Genomic DNA, 22,295 nt, shown 5'->3' on the forward strand with positions numbered 1-22,295 from the left:
TGATTGGTTTGCCTGTGGTATCATATCAAAATCCTTAATGACACAAAATGTTTTGTGTGTGCATGTATTATCTTTAGTTTAATTTTTTTCTGATTTTTAAAATGTCCTTTGACAGAGTTTGGTTTCTTTTAAATTTGGCTCTTTTGATGCAGGGCTAAAACCCAAATGAAAACGTAGTAAGTTAGTAACTACCGAATCTCTGTCCCTGAATCCTGTATGTATTGAGTTCCTTTTCTCCGTGATATTTCAAGGGAATGGCATAGGCAAAAAGGTGATATTATAGAATAAGTTCTGCTGGGCTGGTTTTTGACTAGACTTTATTCATTGTATTCTTTTTGGATTGGGTTCTGGCTGCATACAACACCTTAAGTATTAAATATGAATCAATTTTCCCTAACTATAGTAATGACTTTACTGTGTTCAGCAGCTTTGTTTAACTCCCTTAAATTGAAGTAACACTTCAGGGGAAATTTAGCATTAGGTGTTCTAAGCAGCTGGTTACAGAGATCAAAGTAGCCACATCCTGAGCACATGGCACTTAACACATTGCAAAGTGTGGTGTTTCAATCTGATGCCAGGAGTTACTATGCCTATTGCTGTTTTTGTTAACAATAGATATATTTTGCAATTATTGTAACATGTTGTAAAAAGCAGTGCATCATAACTTTACATTTAACATCAGCATGGGGTTGTAGATTGTAACATTGAGAAGTGAAACCCCCACAAATATAGCAATGCTGATGTCTGATTAATATACAGTGGATTATATCTTATAATTGGGATATTAGATTATTAGTACCATGTATACCATACAGTATATCATAATTTTCTAACTCCTGTGCCAGGACACCACTGTGTTTGCTGGTTAAGTGTTCCAGCTGATCTCTAAATCTTCAGTGCTGACTTTAATTTGTCTGTTTGTTTAGTCTTATGGCTAACTTGTTTCCGTTTTGAGTTTTAAAAACACCTGACTTTCATGGCTGCTGTTTCCAACAACTTCAGCAAACAGAACATTAATCATCCTCTCCTCAACTTCCTTCTGACTAAACAGCTCTTAATAGGTGATTAATGTAAGATGAACAGACACAGGAAGAAATGACAAGATATAAAAAACTCCATGAAGTGGCATTTTTTCCCTTTCTCCAGAGGTCCAATTGGTAACACTTAAGGCAACAGACCCGTGTGATGCCAGTTCTGATACTCTGAAATTGGTACAGGGTTGATACCAATTATAAATCCCATTGGACCAATTAAGCAAATATATGAATATGCCACAAATAAAACACTGAAATCAACTAGCCTGTAATTAAGGACTGGGCTGGAGCAAAACAAGAATTCAGAGTCCCTCAAGAGAAGGGATGGGAACCACTGCCATATGAGATTAAGAATTTCACTAATGTAATATTTATAAATATACAATGAATTGTAATATTTAAAAATGCCTTTCGCATGAGAATAGCAGAAAAGTAGAATTTTCTTCTATCGAGCAAAATTAATTTAATAGAGCAACAAATGTTAGTATTGTGCATAACTATATGTTAACTGCAAAGACTGACAAACAGAGAGCAAAAGGCATAGCATCATGGGTTGGAAATAAGAATACATTGCTTTTGTGCATACACACACAGAGGAACATAAACAAGTACCAGACATACACATAACCGCATAGCCTGAAAGTGGGAGAACTGAGACAGAGAGGTGAAAAAACAAACAATAGCCGTGTCTTAACAAAAACAAGACAGTCTCTCAGCAGAACCAGTTCCATTATCCTGTACATTAACTATTCAGACATGCAGCTCTGGGTCCTTTTCTGGAGGAAAGACGTTCCAGCATGACCAGCACAGGTTCTAGTATGACCAGTACTGGTTTTGCAACTAAAACTTGAACGAAATGAGCATGATGGCCTGAATGAGATCCTCTTGTCTGTAGCTCTTTTTTTCTGATGTGAACACAGTGCATTTCATTGCTTTCTTCACAAAACCATTAGAAGTGTGACAAGTTTACCACAACATATCTCTTTTGTGTAAGAGGAGACAAAAGATCGCATCGCTGAACATTTCATAAACATTCATAAACACCTCAGGCAATGATACAATAAGAGAACTGTTATATTCCTCACTAATTAGTGCTTGGAGGTCCCTGCCTCTCTCCCTTTTGTTTAACACAAACAAAAACACTTGTGCGAAGACAGCACAGTGCCAGATGCTTTATGAATATGTCTCTTGCTGGGATTCAGCAGTTACCTCCAAACTCATAAGCTGGGGATTCCCCCTGAGAATTTCAGTGTTATGCAATAGCTGAAGTGGAGGGATGGAGGTGCTGTAAGACAGATAGCAGTGGTATTCAAAAGACAAAAGACAAGGGGAAACTAACGCATTTCATACTGCTCAGAAGTGAGGATTTCTTGATGAGTCAGTTTTGAAATTTTGAATCGGCAGAGAGCACAGCATGGTTCCAGTCTTTCATGAAAGTAACAGAAAGAGTATCCCAACTCCCAGTTTATAATGATGTCAGCAAATCCTTGTCTCTCAAAACCTGGCATCAATTTGAGAACAATGTTGTTTTAAACTTCTAACAGGCTAAAATGTGGCTCATGCTTTTGTTTTGTCAAGGGTGCTACAGTAAGTGGTCTCTGAGAACCCCAAATTAAAAATGTTTGGCCTCCGTTTTTAATTACACAATGATGATTAACAAAAATATTTTAAAAGAACATTTATATAAAGCCAAAATCGATTTTTGTATCTGTTCCCAAATAACCATATATTTCAATACAACTAAAACCTGAATATCTAATAATGTTTCTTAACACAATGTGGGGAATAAAATTATCTGACAGTGACTGAAAAAGACTAAATCTATGTTTGAAATCCAAGTACTGTTGCTTGTTCTTGCTGTGTCTACAGAGATGCCTTATTGTTGTGCTTTTAAAGGCTTGTGATACTTTGCTCTGGCTACACATTTCACTAGTCTATAAAACACTGTAATCTTACAGTCCAGTTTCCTCATATTACATATCAGTCTTGATATCTGACCCTAACACTATCATTTATGCAACTAATTTCCAGGGAATAATAATAATAATAATATAATAATAATAATGAATTTGCCGTTTTTGTGTCAACATACCTTGACATTGTATTACTGCAATGGATGACTCAAATATTATGTTTCTAAGGAATGATTTATTGTAGCTTGTCATTGGTCTCTCATTGCTCCTCACACAAAATCGGTAATGATCTAACAATAAGAACACAGATAAAACGCAGAAACTACAGTAAAAATGTGAAAATCAGATGATATATCTATAAAGTCTAATAAACCTTTAATAGCAAAAATGATTTTAAAAAAAAGTTCAATTCTTTGAAGAATAAAATGGTTTCCACTGCAGTCTCATGATGGACTGAATGGTTATAATTGTTTTGATGCACTTCTGGGGTCATAAAGACTAAAATACTGCAGCACTGTCCTCCAGACATGCTTTTTTTGGATTTCTCCTATCAGCTGAATGACATTCCTTCCACTGGACAATGTTTGTCAGGCAGGAAGGTGCCGTGGTGATGCATCTTGGACTTCTGTGTTTCATTGTCAAGACCTCCTAACAAAACCCCTGTTATGGACAAAATTACTTTATCTTCTTGTCTGTTAATCAGGGGATTGTTTGAATGAGCTATTACCTCTTTATAACTTATGTATGTCAGTAAAAAGCAATTAACATAATTAGGCCTTTAAAATTCAATAATGAAAGATATTTTATTACTGTGAGCAGTGCATTACCAGAGATTTATGCAAACTGATACAAAGTGCAGTAAGGCTTTCAGTGTCTCCATAGGGAACATATATATTTTTAATTTTGCACTTTAATTACATCGATTGAAAAATTATGAAAAAGCACAATAGAAAGTCATTCTTCAATTAACTTCTCTTGTTATGTATCCTATCATGTGTATTTATGTCCTTTGTTGTGTTTAGTAACTATTCCAGTATAAAATGAGATTTGAAACAGCTCCCAGAACATACTGTAAGTTAGTTAAAAGTGGAAGCAGAAGAAAGTTGCATGCTCTAAAGCCCAATAAATTATCTCTTACTAACCTGATACCAAAATCCTATTGGACAAACATACTTCCCAGAGCACTGGGAAGATAAAGGTTTACTTTGAGACCTCTTCTACCTTTAAAACTAACTCCCAGCCAATTTAAAGGAAAGAAAGGATGTGCTTTATTGTCTACATTTTATTTACTATCTGTACAATAACATTGATGATATAAAAATTTTAATTAAGTTTCCATTTTTCTATCCTTAGGTACAATAATTGCTTTTGCTGACTGCTGTGCGTTTGGTGAAGAAACGTTGGAGGATATATAAGTGAGATGTATTATATACTACTGAGGAAAATAACTCCTCTTTTCAAGATTTTAATAGCACAGCACTTTAATGAAGAATGCATTTTAATTAATTGGATGCATATTGAACATGTTCGACACTATTATACTTCCTTACTGCTGCTTAACAAATATATTTTATGGTCATTTTTGGTGGCAAAGGTAGAAAAATCAATAATATACTAATCCAGTTAAGAAACAACAGGAGTAAGTATTGGGATTGCACCCAAGAGAACATGCAGACACAAAAAACTACAACATTCAAAAGTACAAAAGATACAAGTCACGTTTTCCAATTTTTTGTTATTTTTAATTTGGAATAGTGATAATGAAATTCTTAGTCGTTAACACGGAGTGCTGACTTTGCCAAAGCAGTTTTATTTGTTAAACTCAGAAATTAAACATAAATCACCAATGCTTTCGTAAAATGTGGTGTGCATTCAATTCAAAAAGAATTTAGAATACTACTCTCCTCACTACTTTAGGAGTGATTTAGTGTTTTGAGTATGATGATTATAGCCAGTTGGTGCTAGAATTTTTAATTCAAACCATGCATCAAAAGCGTGATATTCTATTATTAAGAACGTCAATTAGAAAGAAAGTATGTATGACATAACTCAAGTGCTTTATGGTGAAACGGTGGTCTTTACACATAAGCAGAAAAGCCCATAAAGTTCTGCAAATCACTGAAAAAAAATATGTAAGCACTTTTAGCTTTGTCTTGCTGTGATTTTTGAAATGTTAGAATAGTTGTAAAGTTGCGTTCCTTTTTTAATAATGATGAAGTGAAGAGAAAACTGTTTGACAAAGCTAGAGTATTACTTTGAGGGGGTAGGTTCTACGAACCTTCTTATACTAATGAATAAACTTTAAAGTAAAAAAAATGTTTTCCAATACTAATTTTTTAAGAATCGTGGAGCTAGGTAAAATAGATGTGCAGAATGATTGACACTACCCAGTTTGTTAATAAGTTTACATACAGTACTATAAGCCACTGAAGAGAAATCACGACACTGTGAGAAAATGGATCAATCAAAATGCAAAGTACAGTTCTGCTCATACAACGGAGACATGAGTTGCCATAACACAAATGGGTGCAAATGACAGTTGTGGGTGCACGATCCTTGGTGAATGTGACCCTCTTATTTTCAACACTGACTGTCTGGCTTGAAAGTGTGGGCGAACAAAGCAACAGTTGTGCTTTGGGGCTGGGCTGGACTGCCCAAGGTCTGGCAGAGTACGAGCGGTGTGGTTTCTCACATGGGAATGGGCTTCCTGGAGATGCATTCTTTCTTGTTACCATCAATAGCATTCCCCACCAGTGTTACCACAATACATTCCTTGTGAGGGGGGAACAAAGGGCTCACATTCCTATGGAATCTGCTATCAAGTCATAGCGCTCAAGCCTGAGGCACTACACTAGTAAGCTGTTATAAATTTGCACAGCAGCTTTGTATGTCTACCTGTATCATTTTATCAGCATCGCCGAACTCCAGCTGAACAGTTACTACAGCTGCAGTACGAAATCTCTTTTAAAAATGTGTCCGAATAAACAGAACCAAGTGATTTTTAAAGCAAAAAAAAAATAGCCACCACCCCTTTGGAAAAGCCTGCTGTTGCCTTAAGCAAGCACATTCTTCCAACTTTGAGCCCATTTTAAAATAATTTAAACATGTAGTGAGAATAGAAATCATGTTTGTCGCTTCCAAGTGCTACTACATTTTCAGCTCTGATTGCACTACTGACTGGGTGCCAATGCAAACCAGCTGATGTGGCTCAATGGCATAATCTGCATAAACATTTATGCACAAATTATTCATCAGGGTACTATAAAATTCAATAATAAAGGACAGTAGTTTTGCTGTTGCTATGCAGTTGTATGATGTTTGCACTAAAGCGTACCCATAGCTGTAGCCTACATTAGTGGTTTGCTTTTTGATCATCATTAAGCCTGTGCCAGATGTGGTCCATCACCATTGCACTCTTACACGCCTGAATTTATAAAGGCACCAGGCACCATTATTCCAAACTCAGGTGTGCAGTGTTTGTCTATTTTTCCTTCTATCCTTCTTCCCTGTCTTTTTATTGTTCCCTGTTTATGTCCTTTTTCCTTGTACTGCTGACTCAGACATTCCCCCTGAAAATGCTTAATAGTCATTTTTATATGTGGAGCTGTGATACTTTTTACAGTGAAAAAAATAGACAGCTGAGATATGTGCATGGAGGGAGACACAGTGGTACAAAAATGACCATGTAGTAAAAGTGGCAGGAAGGGAACCATGATGTGTTCCGAATGGACCAGAGTGCTGATGTTTGGCACTTGTGCTGCCAGTTATGGGAGGAAGCTTTGCTTAGTTGTCAAGCACAACTTCTATCCTTTAATGTACTTGACTGATTTCAGGAGTCACCAGCACAAGGAAAAGCTACTAATTCACAAAGCCAGACAGACAGGTTTTCTTCCAGGGTTTTATTTTTCTGTGGAATTGCAGTGATGGATGTATGACAAAGCTCATTAATGCCAAACAAAAAGCATGTTAACAGTATGTTTAGAATCATAGTGAAGTCAAACTATAGTGTCAGTGTTAAATTCTTAAAGTGTAATGGTTTATGTGCAGGATCTCTATTTTAAGTATTATCCTGGTCTTTATACTGGTTCTATCAAAAACAATGTTGTGATGCTGTTTAGCATTTTTCTCTCAGTGCCACACTTCAAATTTGTTTTTTGCTAACGGTGTGTCACAACAAATACAATTTCACATCTGTCTGATATTTTTTAAATTCTGCAGCAACCGACAAATTCGCCCTAGTTTTAACAATAGAAACAGTGTCCTAAACATAAATAAAAAAACATTGTTTTAACATAAATACAGTGTGCTACAATTGATAAAACCCATACAATGGAAAACTGAATTGTTAAAATAATAATGATATCCTTGGGCAAAGATTGCTTAACCATCAGGAAGGACAACTAAGGACTAAGCAGCAATATTTTTTATTTATTTGGAAGGTCAGCTATATCCCAGGGTCTTTATGCCATTGATCTGTTACAGTGAACTTCAAAAGATCATTGTCAGTCATTAGGACTAGTGCTTGCGGGCACTTAAAATGTCCTTGGAGTTGTTTGAAATCCTCACTTTTCAGCTGTTTTATTCTGTACAACCCCAGTCTCCAGCTTGTGGCACAATAGAAAAAAGGGAGTTTGGATGCTGTTGACTGCAGCCTCTTGTCTTGGAGCTTTCTGGTCACCGTTTCAGTCAGGGGATTTCCTCAGAAGAGTAGACGCACATCTCGGAAAACCCAGCATTTTGGCCGAATTCATCACACGACTCCTACTTCTAAGAATACCTGACTATTCGAAACTGAAAATGGAAATGCACTGCATAACTTTAGAGGGGGAGGGGGGTGGTACTTCCCACAATTACAGGATGCTCTTTACATGTGTGGGCAGTTTCAGATACTAGGGTTGCCAGAAAAGAGATCTATCTTGACTGTCTGTTACCAAAAAAGGTGACATACATATTTAGAAAGTATTTTTGGTAGTGTAGTTCTGATTTATACTCATTATTTTCATTCATTTTAACTGTATCACAGACAGCTGTGCACCAATTGTTACATTCACTGACTATCAAAAAAGCAACTTAATAATAACCAGATGTAGTCATATGTGACATCATACTATCTAATTTGAGACTATAAATCTTTGGTTTCTATTTTTTAAGATGTTAATTCCAAAACCAGAGCTTTTGTTCTTCTGTTCTTTTCAAACATTTCTTCCCCTAGCCTCACAATCACAACTAATTAGTTTGCTTCAGCTTAATTAATTGCCTTAGCGCTGCTCTGAGACATATTTGAATTAATTAATTGTATGTCTAGATCACAAGGATTAGGTGTCTTCTGAATATTGAAGTGATGCAGAATAATGATAGAAAGAGGCTATCAAGTCATCAATTATTATTACATTTTTACTAACGTTTTTTTCAGCAGGTGTGTTTCACATATTCTGTATTAAAATATCTGGTGAATACCCAAGAGACAGCTCCAATCATTAGGTTTTGTTTTTAAAAATCACTTGATCTGCACTACATAATTAGAAATGTATCTGCTGGTTATAAATGACAATGTGAATATACCTAGATCATAGAAACCAAACCATTATTATTTCGGGTGGGAAGCTGCCCCAGCATGCGTAGGCTGCAAAGGAACAAGTAATAGGTTTATTCCATGCTGAAAAGAGAAGAAAGAAAACTCAACATTTTGGCTCACACCCGAAGAAGGCTTCACAGCTGAAACGTTGTGTTTTCTTTCTTCTCTTTTCAGCACGGAATAAACCTATTACTTGTTCCATTATGCAATTATTGTGGATATATTTAAATACTATAAACTGACATAAACATAAAATATTTTTCATCATACTGCAGTATGTTTCAGGTTACATTTTTGTTTTTTCTATCCTAACCAGTGTGACTGTGAAATACAATTTCTTAGATTTTAGCTGAAACATGTATGCATGTGAAATGTGTGTACTTTAAATAGTTTTAACCGGAGTGGCAAAGAGAAATAGTAATAAAAAAATATAACTTTTTAAGGTAACTAATAATTCCTTCTGCTTCAAGACATGTTAGGCACAGTAGCCAGAATATGAATAAATCTACAGTCTGATTCACTTCAAATGACATAAGCACACTGATGTTCTCAACACATGCATTTTATTTGTCAATTTGTGGAATGGTGGTGGTGAGGTGAATATACAGTATATTTCCTGTTTTTAGAATGTTTCTGAACATTTAAGGTTCTGTCCTGATTATTAGTTAAAAATTAACAGGTGTCAATAAAAAAAAAAACTAACCACCAAAGTCAGTCGGAAATTCTTGGAGTTACAAATTGTGATATGAGGATTCCACCAGACCAGTTAGGGGGATTAAACCAAGTATTATCTACCGTTGTCATATCTGGAATTTGCTGGTGCAATGAAGGTGAAACTAGATGTTAAAATTTGGTAAGGAAGTAAAAAAAAAGCTAAAAAGCGCACAGTCAGCGTGTTGTTATTGAACCTGATAAACTGATTTTAGGTGCTAGAGGGGAATTTTGCCGTTTACAGTTCTTTGCTATTGGAGGCTTTTAAATGCTGACTTGATTTGAAGAATCCTGTTACACAAATATGTATTTTTCTAAGGGTGGTTAAATAACGTTTGTTGTGGTGTATGCGTTAGGGTACTGGCTATTTGCTTAAATCCCGCTGAGTGGAGGCATGAAGAGTCATCATTCTTCATTCTTACAAAGCAAGGCAGCCGGCGGAAAGTGAACCTTTCCGAGTTGGGGAAAAGGCAAATAAGGTGAAAGAGCATTGATCTGTCGGCTTTAGGACCCGGGAGAGAAAGGACTGTGTGACACAGGAGCAATAGAGAGACCAGGCTTGGGAGGTGTAGTGGAAGAACCAGCAAGAGAAACGGAGTAAATGAGAAGAATTTTGCAGACTATTGAAGGACATAGCAGCTTAATAAAACGCGTAGGGCGTCCATAATAATGACCCGAAGTCACTTGTGAAACCTTGGAGCAGGTAAAGTGTTGCATTTTTACTGATTGCTTTTGGTCTGTGCCCGAATGCAGCCATAGAGGCAAAATCCCATTGTAGTGAATGGGATGCGGCTATTTCTCACCCAGGCTGCCCTGGCTAGGCCCAGAGCCCAGTCAAAAACTAGCAAAATAAGATAAAAATATATGTACTATATTCCGAATTCTTCAGCGCATTTTACTTTACGTTATTTTCTGCTTTGTAACGAAGTTACTTCACTACCCAAACTTTGGTGTTCTGTTAGGCTTTACCGCTGAGAATTTAATTCTTGAAAAATTCTCTTGATTTTTAATTGGTCATTTTTTTTTGTATTGTACACCGTCGTGATCGCTTCTGAGATGTCTAGGCCGATGGTTGTATCTCTCGCCTTTCTCTGCACTCTGTGGAAGTTTGAATTTAAACGCACATCTCCGAAGCCTCAGTTTGAATTTAAAAGTCCACTCAGTGTTTGTTTCCTCACTTCACTGAGTAAAGTAAATACAGCTTCAGTAACAAGCGATTTAAAAGACAAACTTCAGTGGCCGTTTTGCAGATTTGTTCTCTCTCTTCAGAGCAACAGGAATCGATTTTCCGATATTGCCTTTGCATTTGGGTCTTTTCTAGATCGTGTCGCTTTAAGACCTTTTGCTTTTTACAACAGCCTTACATTTTTACTGGCGTTTCTTATATAAAAAAGAACGTCTTTTGATCCGTCCGTGCAAGATATTGTTAGAATATATATATATTTAGATAAATATTTATATCTCAACTCTTATGTTTAAGGTTTGGCGCCATAAACATTTAATTAGGTAGCAATGCATTTCAAATACCAAAACAGTTGTCTTTATATCTGCAAATGTTTACGTCCTACGGGGGAATGCTACGTTTTGCTACTGCCTGACGTTTAGTGTAAATAATCGGTTTTATGAAGCGCTGTCTGGAAACGTTACTGACATCTTACGCCTATGCACGATCTCGAACCCTAACTTAATCTGAGTTAATTTCAGTTTTTGCAATAGACTGTTACCCAAGTTGAATAATAAGTGCTCGATAAATTATAGCCAAGATTTCTACTAAATAGCAAATTCACCATTGTCTTAGTTTTTCAGAAATGACGAAGAGTAATCACAGGGTTATGATAAATGACATTAGCACGTGGGCAGTAGAAGACAGGTCTCCCACAGCAGTACTGAAGTGTTGTTATATTAGAACGAGCTGTCTGATTCATTTTTTATTCGGCAATCCTGTAGTAAGTTCACGCTGGAGAACCTAAGGATTCTTGCCAATATCAACAAATGGGCTTTAAAATCCACAGCAGCTTTATCTCGAGAAAATCTGATAGTGAGAAAAAAACGAACATTATCAACCGTTTCTGTGATTGTACTTTTTGTTTCGTCGTACTATCGTGACAAACATAAAAATGGAGCACTCTTTAAAATTTTAGTCGGCAGTGTAGCACAATTTTCTCTACCACAATTACACTGCACTCTCAAGTCAAATAAGTAACAACATGCTCAGTTTGCACATCAGCATTTTACTAATATTATTGCTTTATCAGTTATATCCCTTTTGAAACCTAACCCTATTAATGGCAAATAGCAAAGTAGCTATAGTCATAAAGCAAAAAAAAACCAAAACAAACAAACCTGAGTTCTCTTTTATGTGTTGCATTGTGCAGAAAGTAGCTATGTAGTGAATGTGGTCCAATATCAGTCAGGGAGGTACAGTGATGGAGGTTTCCATCAGAAAGGTGATGCAGCAGTGTCATAATTAGTCTTACATCATGCAGTCATTTGAAAATTGTACAGTCCTTTTTGATTTGGAGAATGCCCATAAACCTGAGGAGTGCAACTAAAAAGTAGTTTCTGATAGACTGAGGATATTCACTCTTACATTATACATCTAAAATCAGACACTGGAGCCTCTTTAGAGGGATGTTAACATGTAGCATCTGAGTCTTTGAGAGGCTATTTCAATTGAAATTGTGATAACTTCTTCATCTTTCAAGACCACAAGTCACACTCTTTTGTGAGTTCCTACTCGGGGTGTCTCTGCTTTCTGCTTACATTCCCTGAAAATTATTTCAGTTTCATTAGAGGCTGAGTTCATTTGCATTAGCAAACAACAACCTGGATTTACCACAGGTACTCATCTGCATTTTTTTAGTTAGTGTGATGTGTTAAAAAGGATCTATTTGAAAGGTTCCTCTTTCCTCTGTTGAGTAGACCAACTGAGGAATTTTGCCCATTTTTATTTAAAAACAAGGCTTTCCAGTTAAAATTGCCTTCTCAGCTTTGGAAAGTTCAAAGCCATTTTCACCTCCCAGTCGGAGGTTGTGTATTATGACATTTACTTCTCACTAAATGGCCAGACAGTCTTCATCACTCACAGTGAGTTGGAAGGATTTTTCTTTGTTGTGAAATCCTAGAATGCTGGGATAGCTCTGAGAGACTTTGGTGTACAATACTGTCAATCCTGGTATAGTTTAAATTTGGGCCTTGAGAACTTTGCATGCAGCAGGCCTTTGTATTCACATTGCACATGATATTAATAAATATTAGGAGAGTTTGCAGATGCACGTGTATAACTAATTGGGTGTCCTTCCTAAATCCCAGGAGCCTGGGTGCTACATTAGTGCTCCTCTATAAGCTTATCAAACTGAGTGTGTCGAAGACATGGACTGGATCTGTCCTCTCTACACCAATGTAGTACAGTGTGCCACCATTACCATAGTGATTTTAACTACCATGTAGCAGTAGCCTGACTATAACAAAAGTAAAATACCCGCAAAGTAATATTTAGCCTGTAGCTTTGCAAACTATTAATTAGGTTTTAGCAGTCGCTTTGCCGTCATACAGTTTAGAAGCTGAGTAAGGATGGGTCTGATCAGTCCTGGGATGCAGCTGGGATGTTACAGCTGTAAGAGGTGGAAAGGAATCGGTAGATTGCACTCCGGACTCTGGAACTGAATTTCGAAACCAGTGCTCCAATATGTTGACCAGGGTCACTGTGCTGTCAGAGGTGTCATCCTTCCTTAGAGATGTTAAACTTGGTTCTTTACTACAATTTTGTCATTAATTATCCCCTGACATTCACTTTAAGTGTAGGTTTGTAAACCATGGTGTCTTCATTAAATTCCACTCTGGACTTTCACAGTCTGGCTTCCCTAAAGTTCCCACTTATTTCAGTTGGTGAAGCAACGTCTCACTTCTTCACCTGCTTTGTTGTGGTATGTGGTCAAGTGAATGGCGCACTTCAGTCATGAATGAATTGAGTCTTCTTCTCTTCCTGTGTGTACTTCTCTTCTTTGGGATGAGAAGTAGTCATTTTTATTAAGGATTTCTTAAGGAATTATTATAGTAATAAACTATTAGTCGGGTGCAAAACAGAACTATATTGGAACAAATAAAGGTTTATTCCATACTCAAAAGAAAGGTGACACACTGTTTAGACTTTGGAGCCTTCTTCAGGTGTGTCTGAGAAAACAAAATTAATCAAATTTCCTCTTCCTAAAAGCTTTAGTTCTACTGTTAGCATACTCTTGTGTTTTAACAGTTGTAGACTAGGGGATTAGATGTAAACTCCAGTGAAAGTACATTGCATGTAAAAGATGTCCACAGCAGTGTTTTTGCACCATGTTGACATCAGCTAGGTCCACTGTTCTTTGACAGTTGCCAACCAGACAAAATAAGCTTAGTGTGTATTTAGCCTCAGAAGTAAAGTTTCTGTAAAGCCTCTCAGGATGTATGACAGAAATCACCCTCTAATGTAGTGGTTCTTAACCTGAGGTGCACCCTGGGGGTGTGAAAGATACCAGATTTTTTTTAGAAAGTGAATAATTGAAAATACAAATTACTTAAATCAATGATTCTTTATAAGTAATGTGAGAACCAGAATGGTGGAAACTTCAGTAAAGCTTAAGAACTACTGCTCTAAAAACGTTCTTTCCAGAAAAAATAAGCAGAAAACATCTAATTTGCATGCACAGGCTGTGTTGTATAGTGGCATGATATTGTCATGAGAAACCCTGAGAGAGCGACACACGCGTATGTATTTTGTTGATTGGTGTAAGAATTTCTGGACAGGTTTTATTTTTAATGAGGGGAAGCCACAAGAAACCCATGTGACAGTTGAGGCCAAGATTTTTTTCTGCTCAGGTATCTGTTTGGACACTGTTTGAATATAAGGGGGGAGGGGCTGAAAAATTTATGGACAACAGACTTTGTGGTATCATAGCAGTGTCTGCCAGGAAAGCAGGCCCAAATAGGAATAAAATAATGGAAAGAATAGGAAACATCAAGGATCGTACTGGAAAAATAGTTTTTATGAATTTAACCTCTGCGAATGATGACTTGTTTCCATGTAATGCTCAGAGTCGAATCATATCTGGATTTTGTCGCATGGTTAAAACAAAAGTCAGTCAACCACTGCAGTTTATTTGAATTTATTGTGCTACTTCACACAGTTTCACAGGAAGGATTAGGAAAAATAGGTCTTTCTCAAATTAAAATGGCTAAACCTTCCCCCCCCCCATAATTACAGTGTTGAGTCATACCATGGGAATTAGGAATAGAGCACAAGAATTTCTTTTGGTCCAAGATTCTGTTGCCAGGGACTCAAGGCTGGGCATTTTCTTATCCCTTTGAAAAGAATTGAAAACTGCTCATTTTCGAAATGCTTTTAAGTTGCTCCCTCCCTCTTACAGAAGAGAAAGACCTTTAATCTTAGGTAACTTAACGTACGTGGTCTTACGTAATTAACAATAGTATTTGAAATGTTATTCCCTTGTATTCCAGGAAAGCACTCTGTTTAGACATATACGATACAGAAGCACAGTGATAATTAGCTTAATCTTTTGTTGCCATTTAGTATTACCTTCCAGGTAGTAATATACTTTTCATTTAGTTATCTAAGATGAAAATCATATTCACCATCCCAGAGATTTGAATTACTGTGGCAGCATTACAGACTGTCGTACTCTTGACATCATAATTCATGGATTTCTGTAGGAGAACAGTTGCAATGCACGAGATTATGACTAATCATCCACTGATCAAAGTAAAAAAAAAAAGTCATTCATGTCAAACTCTGTGGAACGTCTGTTTTAATCATTTATTTATAATTTATTTATGGCCTCCATTGCAGGCCATTGTTTAATTTCTGCGTGTCTTAAAATAATCAGAATGTCAGACTTATATTTCCATTTTAATAGACGTCACGAGAAATAATGCTACTAAGTTGTGCTGAGGAAATTTGAAATATTCCTTGCGTAATAGTATATTCAGTTTCAGGGTTACGAGCAAATTGATTTTGATTTGGCTTTTAATTGGAAAAATCATTTTCCCTGCCATTTCCATTTAGAGATGAAAGTTACAGAAATGTGTTTTAAGACCAGTTTCGCCTCATAACTGCTTGTGTCATTTCGCCACAGGTCAGAGGCTGTATATATTGCATAAGGCTTTAAAAGTCTTTTAAACAGGCTTGTTTTTTATATTTATATTTTATAAGATAATAAAGGTACACAAGATTCATTGTAACGTGTGTGTGGAGATTCTCATGCTATCTCCCTCTAGTCACATGACTTTTTTTTCTGTTACATTGCTGCGCTCTGCATTTGCTATGTAGTTGCTGATAGGAAAAGGTACTGCTGGTGTGTCTGCCCGCAGAATTCTAAATTAGGTCACAGACTGGAGCAGTATCAAAAGAATTCCAGTCTGAGTCAGCAGCAAAGCTGCTAAGTCTTGACAGATTTAGAAAGCAGGTACCAAAAGGTGAGCCAAGTACAATATAGACTTAAGAAGTATTGCTGTCCCTACATCAGCAAGATCAATGTTGTGGATGTCTCCACTACCTGTTGTAAAAGGTATTTTGAATGTAGTGCACTGGACAGATACTGTAAATGCAGCTCAAGTGGGCCTGCATCAAGAGTGAATTTGCTGTTTCCATAGTGTGTGGTAAACTGAAACCTTTGCATTTTTTATTGTTTTTGTCTGATCACAGGTTTTGATTGTAGATGGATTTGTCTGTGATTGCCTTTTAAAGTAAAATCAGGACAGCACAGAGGGGTTACAGTTAATGCTGCTGCTTCACAGCTCTTGGGCACCTTGTATGGAGTTTGCAAGTTCTCCCTGCGTCTGTGTGAGTTTTCTCTGGTTGCTGCGGTTTCCTTCCATCTCCCAGACCCATGCTTAGTAGGTTAATTGGTGTCTGTAAAGTGAGTGTGTCCTGTGGAGGGTGCAGCCATGTCTTGTGTCATGTGTCATGCATAAGCTCCAAGCTGCTGTGACTCGTACCAGGAAACGGTGATTATGTGGTAGAAGATGGATGTTTACATCCATCATACATATGCTGTTCGCATGCAGTTTCCTTTTTCTACAGTTTCATATGGTTCTTATTTTTAAAACATTTTAAAATTGTAAACAATTTCCATGTAAAATTAGCTAATTACATGTAGTGTGTTGGTGGTGATGTTAATCACTGGGAATTTTAATACTTAAGTCTTACTCCTTTCAGAACAAAGGCTACTGTTTCAGTTGTGCAGTGAGAACAGTGAAGGTTTCTCACACAGTTAATAGTTTTCTTTTGAACTTAATTAGGCAACTGTTAGCTAAAAAGGTATTTAGAGGAAAATAGGTCAAAAATAGACACTGAAAAGGGAAAAAATAGTTTTAAAATTACACAACAACCTCTTTTCTCTTACTAGCTTACAAATGCGCTCTCTTATTCGAGGTGGTCCATTTTAAACAGAGGGGATGGTGGTTGCTAAGTAACGCAACATTAAAACAAACAACACACTAAAAGCTGTAATTCAGAACTGTGCTAAACCAAAACTCCCTGTACATAGTCATTTGAATTCACAGGCTGGAGCAAGGATTTTGTTTGTATTTGATTATGTTAATGTGGCCAGTTTTATACTTATGGTTGTTGTTTATATCTATTCCAATATCTACAGTGCAAAAGTCATTGTGTATAGCATCTGTGTCAATGGAGTTGTTCTTTTTTGGACATCTGCCGTGAGGCCATATCAGAATTTCACGAGAGTGTGGTATTTGTTTTTTTTTAATTTACTGGTAGTTTATATTTGCCTGTTTACAAAAAATCAAATTAAGAAATGATGCTGTATAACTAAATGTAAATGTAAAATTCTTCATTTTTTTTCCCTTTTGAGACCAGTGAAGAGGCACATCATTCTCCTATGAGAGCAGTGAGGCAGCATTTGTAACATGGTGCAAAGCATGCATCTCAGATATACACCTTGTATTGTGTCCAGAGATGGCCACACAGTACTAGTCTGTGACTTTCAGAGTTCACACCCTGTTGATGCCAGTTGTCATTTTGTCATTAATACCTCAGTACATTTATTGCAGTTACAACTAAGTTTACGCTCATGCTTTGTATATGGCCAAGGCCAAGTAGCCTTCCAGAAAGCCTGTAGTTGAGCAGTGTTTAAGGAATTCTTGATGAATGAAACACTTGATTGCAGTAAGATCTGTACTCCGATAATCCAGTCACAAGACGTGCATCATGATATTTTCTTGAATGGTCTCAAGAAACTATTTTCAATGATAAAACCTTGTCACCGTCTGCCTTACGTTCTTCTTGATACATTAGGTTTCACTTCTTAAGAGCTGCTCGCCATCCTGCATTATGCAGTGAAATTCTCATCAGAAATTTTGAATTAGTAACTCTTCCCACTAACATTTCACATCTAATTATGACCAGAGTTAAGTGAGTGTAGGGCTTTCCAATAACGGTCATTGTGACCTCTTTGTCTGCTGTTTGTCTCATCTGAGTTTTTGATTATTTAATAAACCCTCGGCTTGACTATATAACCATTTACTTTTAACTTTCAGCTGTGCAACTGGAAGATTTTAAATGTCTGGATTGTAAACTGTAACATTGTAGGAGCAGAGAACAATTTGAAATGTATGATCAGTCACATTAGCAGTCGAATTAAGTCACTTAAGTAACTTAAGAGTCCAGTTAGAATGAAAACCCACGGATGATGTGGGTGTGAGTACCTCCCATAGAAGAACTGAGCCAGCAGTCTTCCACCGACCGAGTCCACCTCTGAGGTGAAAAGTGGGATTCGTTCTGTGAGAAGAGGGTGTATTGAAAGTGAAAGCAAAATGAATTGCATGTCTTTCTACCGTGTAAGAAAAGCAATATGGTTCATTCAAAAGAAAGTTACTCTCCCCGTATTACCGAAATTGGCTACATTAGGAGAAACGGGAAACGCGGAGAGGAAGAATAAAAAAATCATCATTGTAGGCATGACGTATCTTATCTTGTCTATCAGCACTAGTGGAAAAACTGGTTATTTCAAAATTTAACCAATTTAGCTCACGCGTTAGGTCATGTGAAGACTTTTTAAAATATTTTTTTCTGCTGATGTATGAACTGAAATATATAATCACTTAAGAAGCTGCATCGGGTAGAAAAAACATCATTCTGTGTGTTCGGCACTGATGTGGCTTAGTGATAGATGGGAAACTTGCATGTGTTGTGTTTATTCAAAGTCTGTTCACAGAAGAATAGCTTAAGAACAGCAAAACGACAAATCCAAAGTGCTAGGAGCTGTAAAAGAGAGCTCCTTTTTGGTTCTGCATTAAAAAGGACTTCTGCAGCTGTCCTTGTGTCTTTTGTGAGATAAAGATTCACAGCAGTGGAAAACCCGGTTGGCTCAGAAATGGAAACAAAAATGTGAATGAATGAAGTGATTGCAGGCTTTTTTTTTTCTGGTTGCTCTGAGTCACACAGCCGTATCTCAGCCCGTGTGACCTCCTGTAAAGTGGAGGGTTATTCAAGTGCCTGGTGAACATTGGCAGCTGCCCAGTTTTTCCATAGCTCTCACACAGCAGCAGCAAGTAGAGTGATCACAGCACACGAAGTCCTTCATCCTGGCACATCACACATGTACTGTGCAGTACACTACGGAAAGCCAGGGAATACTCTAATCCTGCTGTTTGATCTGAATTTAACTTGGACTGGTGATTTATCAGAACTGTAGCATGACACGGTGGGACTTTTTGTGTTGTGAAATAACCAAGTCAGATAACCAAGGGAACAGGTTGTTCCTTTCTGTGGGTACGGGAGAGTCGTGAAGCAGCAGTCTCTGTGAGGCATTTGAAACCAGCTGTATAGAGCCTCCTTTTTGAACCCATGAAGGTCCTATGAAGTTTGAGCTTGCAAAATGCAAAACTTTTGTTGAGTTCTAAAGCAGTATTTACTCTATAATCCTTTAGTTGTGGCACCTTTTGAGATTTTCTCATGTGGTAATTGAGCTAACAGGCTATCAATAACACAGTAGCACACTTATTGGATGAGGTGGGCCATTAAGGATAGGTTAGTCATTGAGAAGTGATACTAATAGAAGCAGGAGGAATAATGTCTGTGTTGGTGGGCAAAGATGGCAGGACACTTTTTAACTTTAATACGGTTTGAATAAGTTAGCTGGAGTTGAGAACTGAAGCTGAAGCTGATTTTGCCAAGGGGTAAAAAAAAGTCCTCAGCTGGATTTTCATGGGATTGATTGAAATTACCATTTGAAATAATTACATTTAAAAAATGGGTAAAAATGAGTGAGGTCTTGGTAGCGTAATATGGGACTGCCTGTTTTCTGATACTTCTGACTTATTACTTGTTAAAGTAAAAGTGGTTTTCAGCTTATTGATAAAGTAAAATGAAATTTCACAGCCGAAATATTGCTAGTCATGTCATATTAAGTTGATTAAGTTGCTTCTTTGTTGTGTGCTGTAACGGAAAAATGAAGGTCATCGATAGGTTAGTGAACACAGATAATTTCCTGTAATGCAAATGGTGTCAAAATGCTACTTGTTTACCTTTCTGTGCACTACATGCAGAAATGGGCCTCGCCCATTTTCTATATTGAATTGGTTCTTAACAGTTAATTTTGAAAGTGCTTGGTAATTGTAACAGAAGTACAGAATATATATACAACAAAAGAGTTCTTAGATTCATTAAAATTTTAAATGCAGCAATTGGAGTGCCATTTTAATTTTTTTTTAAAGAGAAGGTGAATTTTTAAAATTCTCTCAGAGGGCTGGTTAGACATGGAGATAAGATGCACTGGTTAAACGGAAGAAAAGAAAACCAGAAAAACAAGCAATACTGGATACCCAGGGAAGTTTATTAGTTCCCGAAGTGGATGTGGCCTTTTAACATGTTTGTATTGTGGCATATAAATATACAACAGTAGGTATGACTCAATCTCCTCTCTGTAGTTATGTGAACATTGAAGGAAGGAGAACATACCTATGCTTGTCGCCAAACGTGTACTCCTCTTAAAGTGTTACGTCTACATGTAATCTAAGATGGGCATGGATCAACATTCAAGAGGAAATGTTCTGTGAAATGATGCTTGCTGTCGAATGTTATCGGGAGTTGTCAGTAAAGCTAATGCAGCACTCTTTGGAGGTAATATTTACAGGGCAGCAGAAAAACTATTCTGCAGCATTTTCTGTGCCCAGTGAAAAACTGCAATCTTCTGTTTAGTTCCTAGCAGAGATACTGGCTTTGGCACTAATGCCAAATAATTCTTATTGCTTGTATTAAGAATGAAAGGTCATAGCCTCTCCAGATTTTATCCTGGTAAAGTCTGTTTTAATGCAGTTGAGACCATGTGGAACAATATGTAAAAAAATTTTTCACTGGAATTAAAAAATGCTTCAAATATTTAAATTGCAACAATATTTCAACAACTGTAGCTTTAGTCTTGTTTCTTTAATTTTGAAGCCTGTTTATGAACAGGAGCTCAGTTTAACATTTGTTTAGACATTTCTTCCATATTTACAGTTAAAGAGGAGTGGTTACGCCAACTGCTTAAAACTATTTTAAGGGAACCCAGATTCTTGACACATACTAACATATGAAAGGTGACAAACCAGTGGAGTCCATTCAGTGCATCTAACTCATTTGATAGTCAGTAACTAATTGGTCTAATGATCTCATCCAGCTGTTTCTTAAAATTATCTAGTATCGGCTTCAACAGCATGGTTAGGTAGCTTGTGCCATACGCCCACAAGCCTCTGGGTGAGAAATATCTCCTGTTCTCATGTTTAAATGCACTTTCATGTACTAAGAGTGAACAATTATGGGGCATGTTTTGAAAACCAAGCAAATAATGAAGTTTATTTTCTTCTTCTGCCTCTCACATTTCTCTGTGTGAATGCCTTAGCTTGGATCAGTAATAATTCACAACATCATAATAACCACCTCTGTTGCAAAAAGCTACCTTTAGGTTCTAGGTTCATAAGAAAGGAATAAGCCCCAGCCTTGTGATGTGACTTATTGACAGTCTATCAATAGGTCAGTACAATGTGTTGTTTCCTGTTGGTGTAGCTTGTCAATAACAATAAAATAGATCTCCAACGAAAGTGAATTGTGATGAAGGATGGGGACAGGTTTCCATAGAATTTTCTATAGTCGCAGTTGGATTTTAACAGTACCCCATTATTTAAATTAATTTACAACTATTTAAAATAAATCGATATTGTCATCATCAGCCAAAACGATCATTTCCTTGGATGAAAGCCTGTTCAAATTATTACACTGCTGTCATAATTAATTTCCATCTACTGCAAAAGACTTCATTTAATCCTTGGTAAGCGTTTTGAGAAGGTCGTGTTTTTTTGTTTCTTGTGATCCCGTTCACCATAATTTGTTTTAGCAAGGCTAAATTAACAACTTTTCTTTTGTGCTTTAAGAATAAACATTGTGAACACGGATGGTTGTTTCAAGTTATGGATAAGTCTTACATTATACTGTTTCTCTAAGGAGTGCAAAAGGTTGCTTGGGTGTTAATATGTGGATGGAAGGGAAATGTTTGACCTGAACCTGGGGTTAATTTTTATTTTTGTCCTTTTGTGGTTTAATCCAATAGATTACTAAAGGAACAGGCTTCTCCAGTGTTTCCTCCTTGGTTTGAGCACAGAACAGAATTGGACAGAGGCGTCTTCCAGAAGACTGTCTGAACACTTATCCCCGTGGGCCAATATGAATGAGGTTGTGATTGTGAAGGAGGGATGGCTTCACAAACGAGGTAATTTCCTCTATGTCCTTTTCCATGAACTTTGACTTGTTTTACAATAAACTAAACTTTTTATAAACCTTTGCATTCAACTAGACTTTTTACTACATTACTTTGTAGTCACGTGGAAGTAACTCGGGCTTTCAGGAGATTTACTCGATATGTACAGTAGCTTCTCACAAAAGTAGAGTAGAGTGTGAGATTGTTTAAAATAACCATCATGCTGAGTTTGGCATGTCTAGGAAGCAGAGAGTAGGTTTGTTACACAAACTGCACATTGTTAAGCTGAGAACTGTTTCTAAGTAGTTGTGAATCT

The 22,295-nt window shown here is 36.9% G+C and overlaps 1 protein-coding gene across 1 annotated transcript in view; it reads left to right on the forward strand.

The window, feature by feature from the left end:
* Window positions 1–9,640: 9,640 nt before the first annotated feature.
* akt1 (v-akt murine thymoma viral oncogene homolog 1) overlaps window positions 9,641–22,295 on the forward strand; it is a 71,047-nt gene continuing 58,392 nt past the window's right edge. The window contains exons 1-2 of the mRNA XM_006632453.3: window positions 9,641–9,936; window positions 21,833–21,991. Of these exons, the coding sequence (XP_006632516.2) occupies window positions 21,946–21,991 (46 nt within the window). The 5' untranslated portion in view covers window positions 9,641–9,936; window positions 21,833–21,945. The remainder of the gene's footprint in view (window positions 9,937–21,832; window positions 21,992–22,295) is intronic.

The sequence above is a fragment of the Lepisosteus oculatus genome, chromosome 8 (genome assembly GCF_040954835.1).
Source record: "Lepisosteus oculatus isolate fLepOcu1 chromosome 8, fLepOcu1.hap2, whole genome shotgun sequence".
Classification (NCBI taxonomy): Eukaryota; Metazoa; Chordata; class Actinopteri; order Semionotiformes; family Lepisosteidae; genus Lepisosteus; species Lepisosteus oculatus.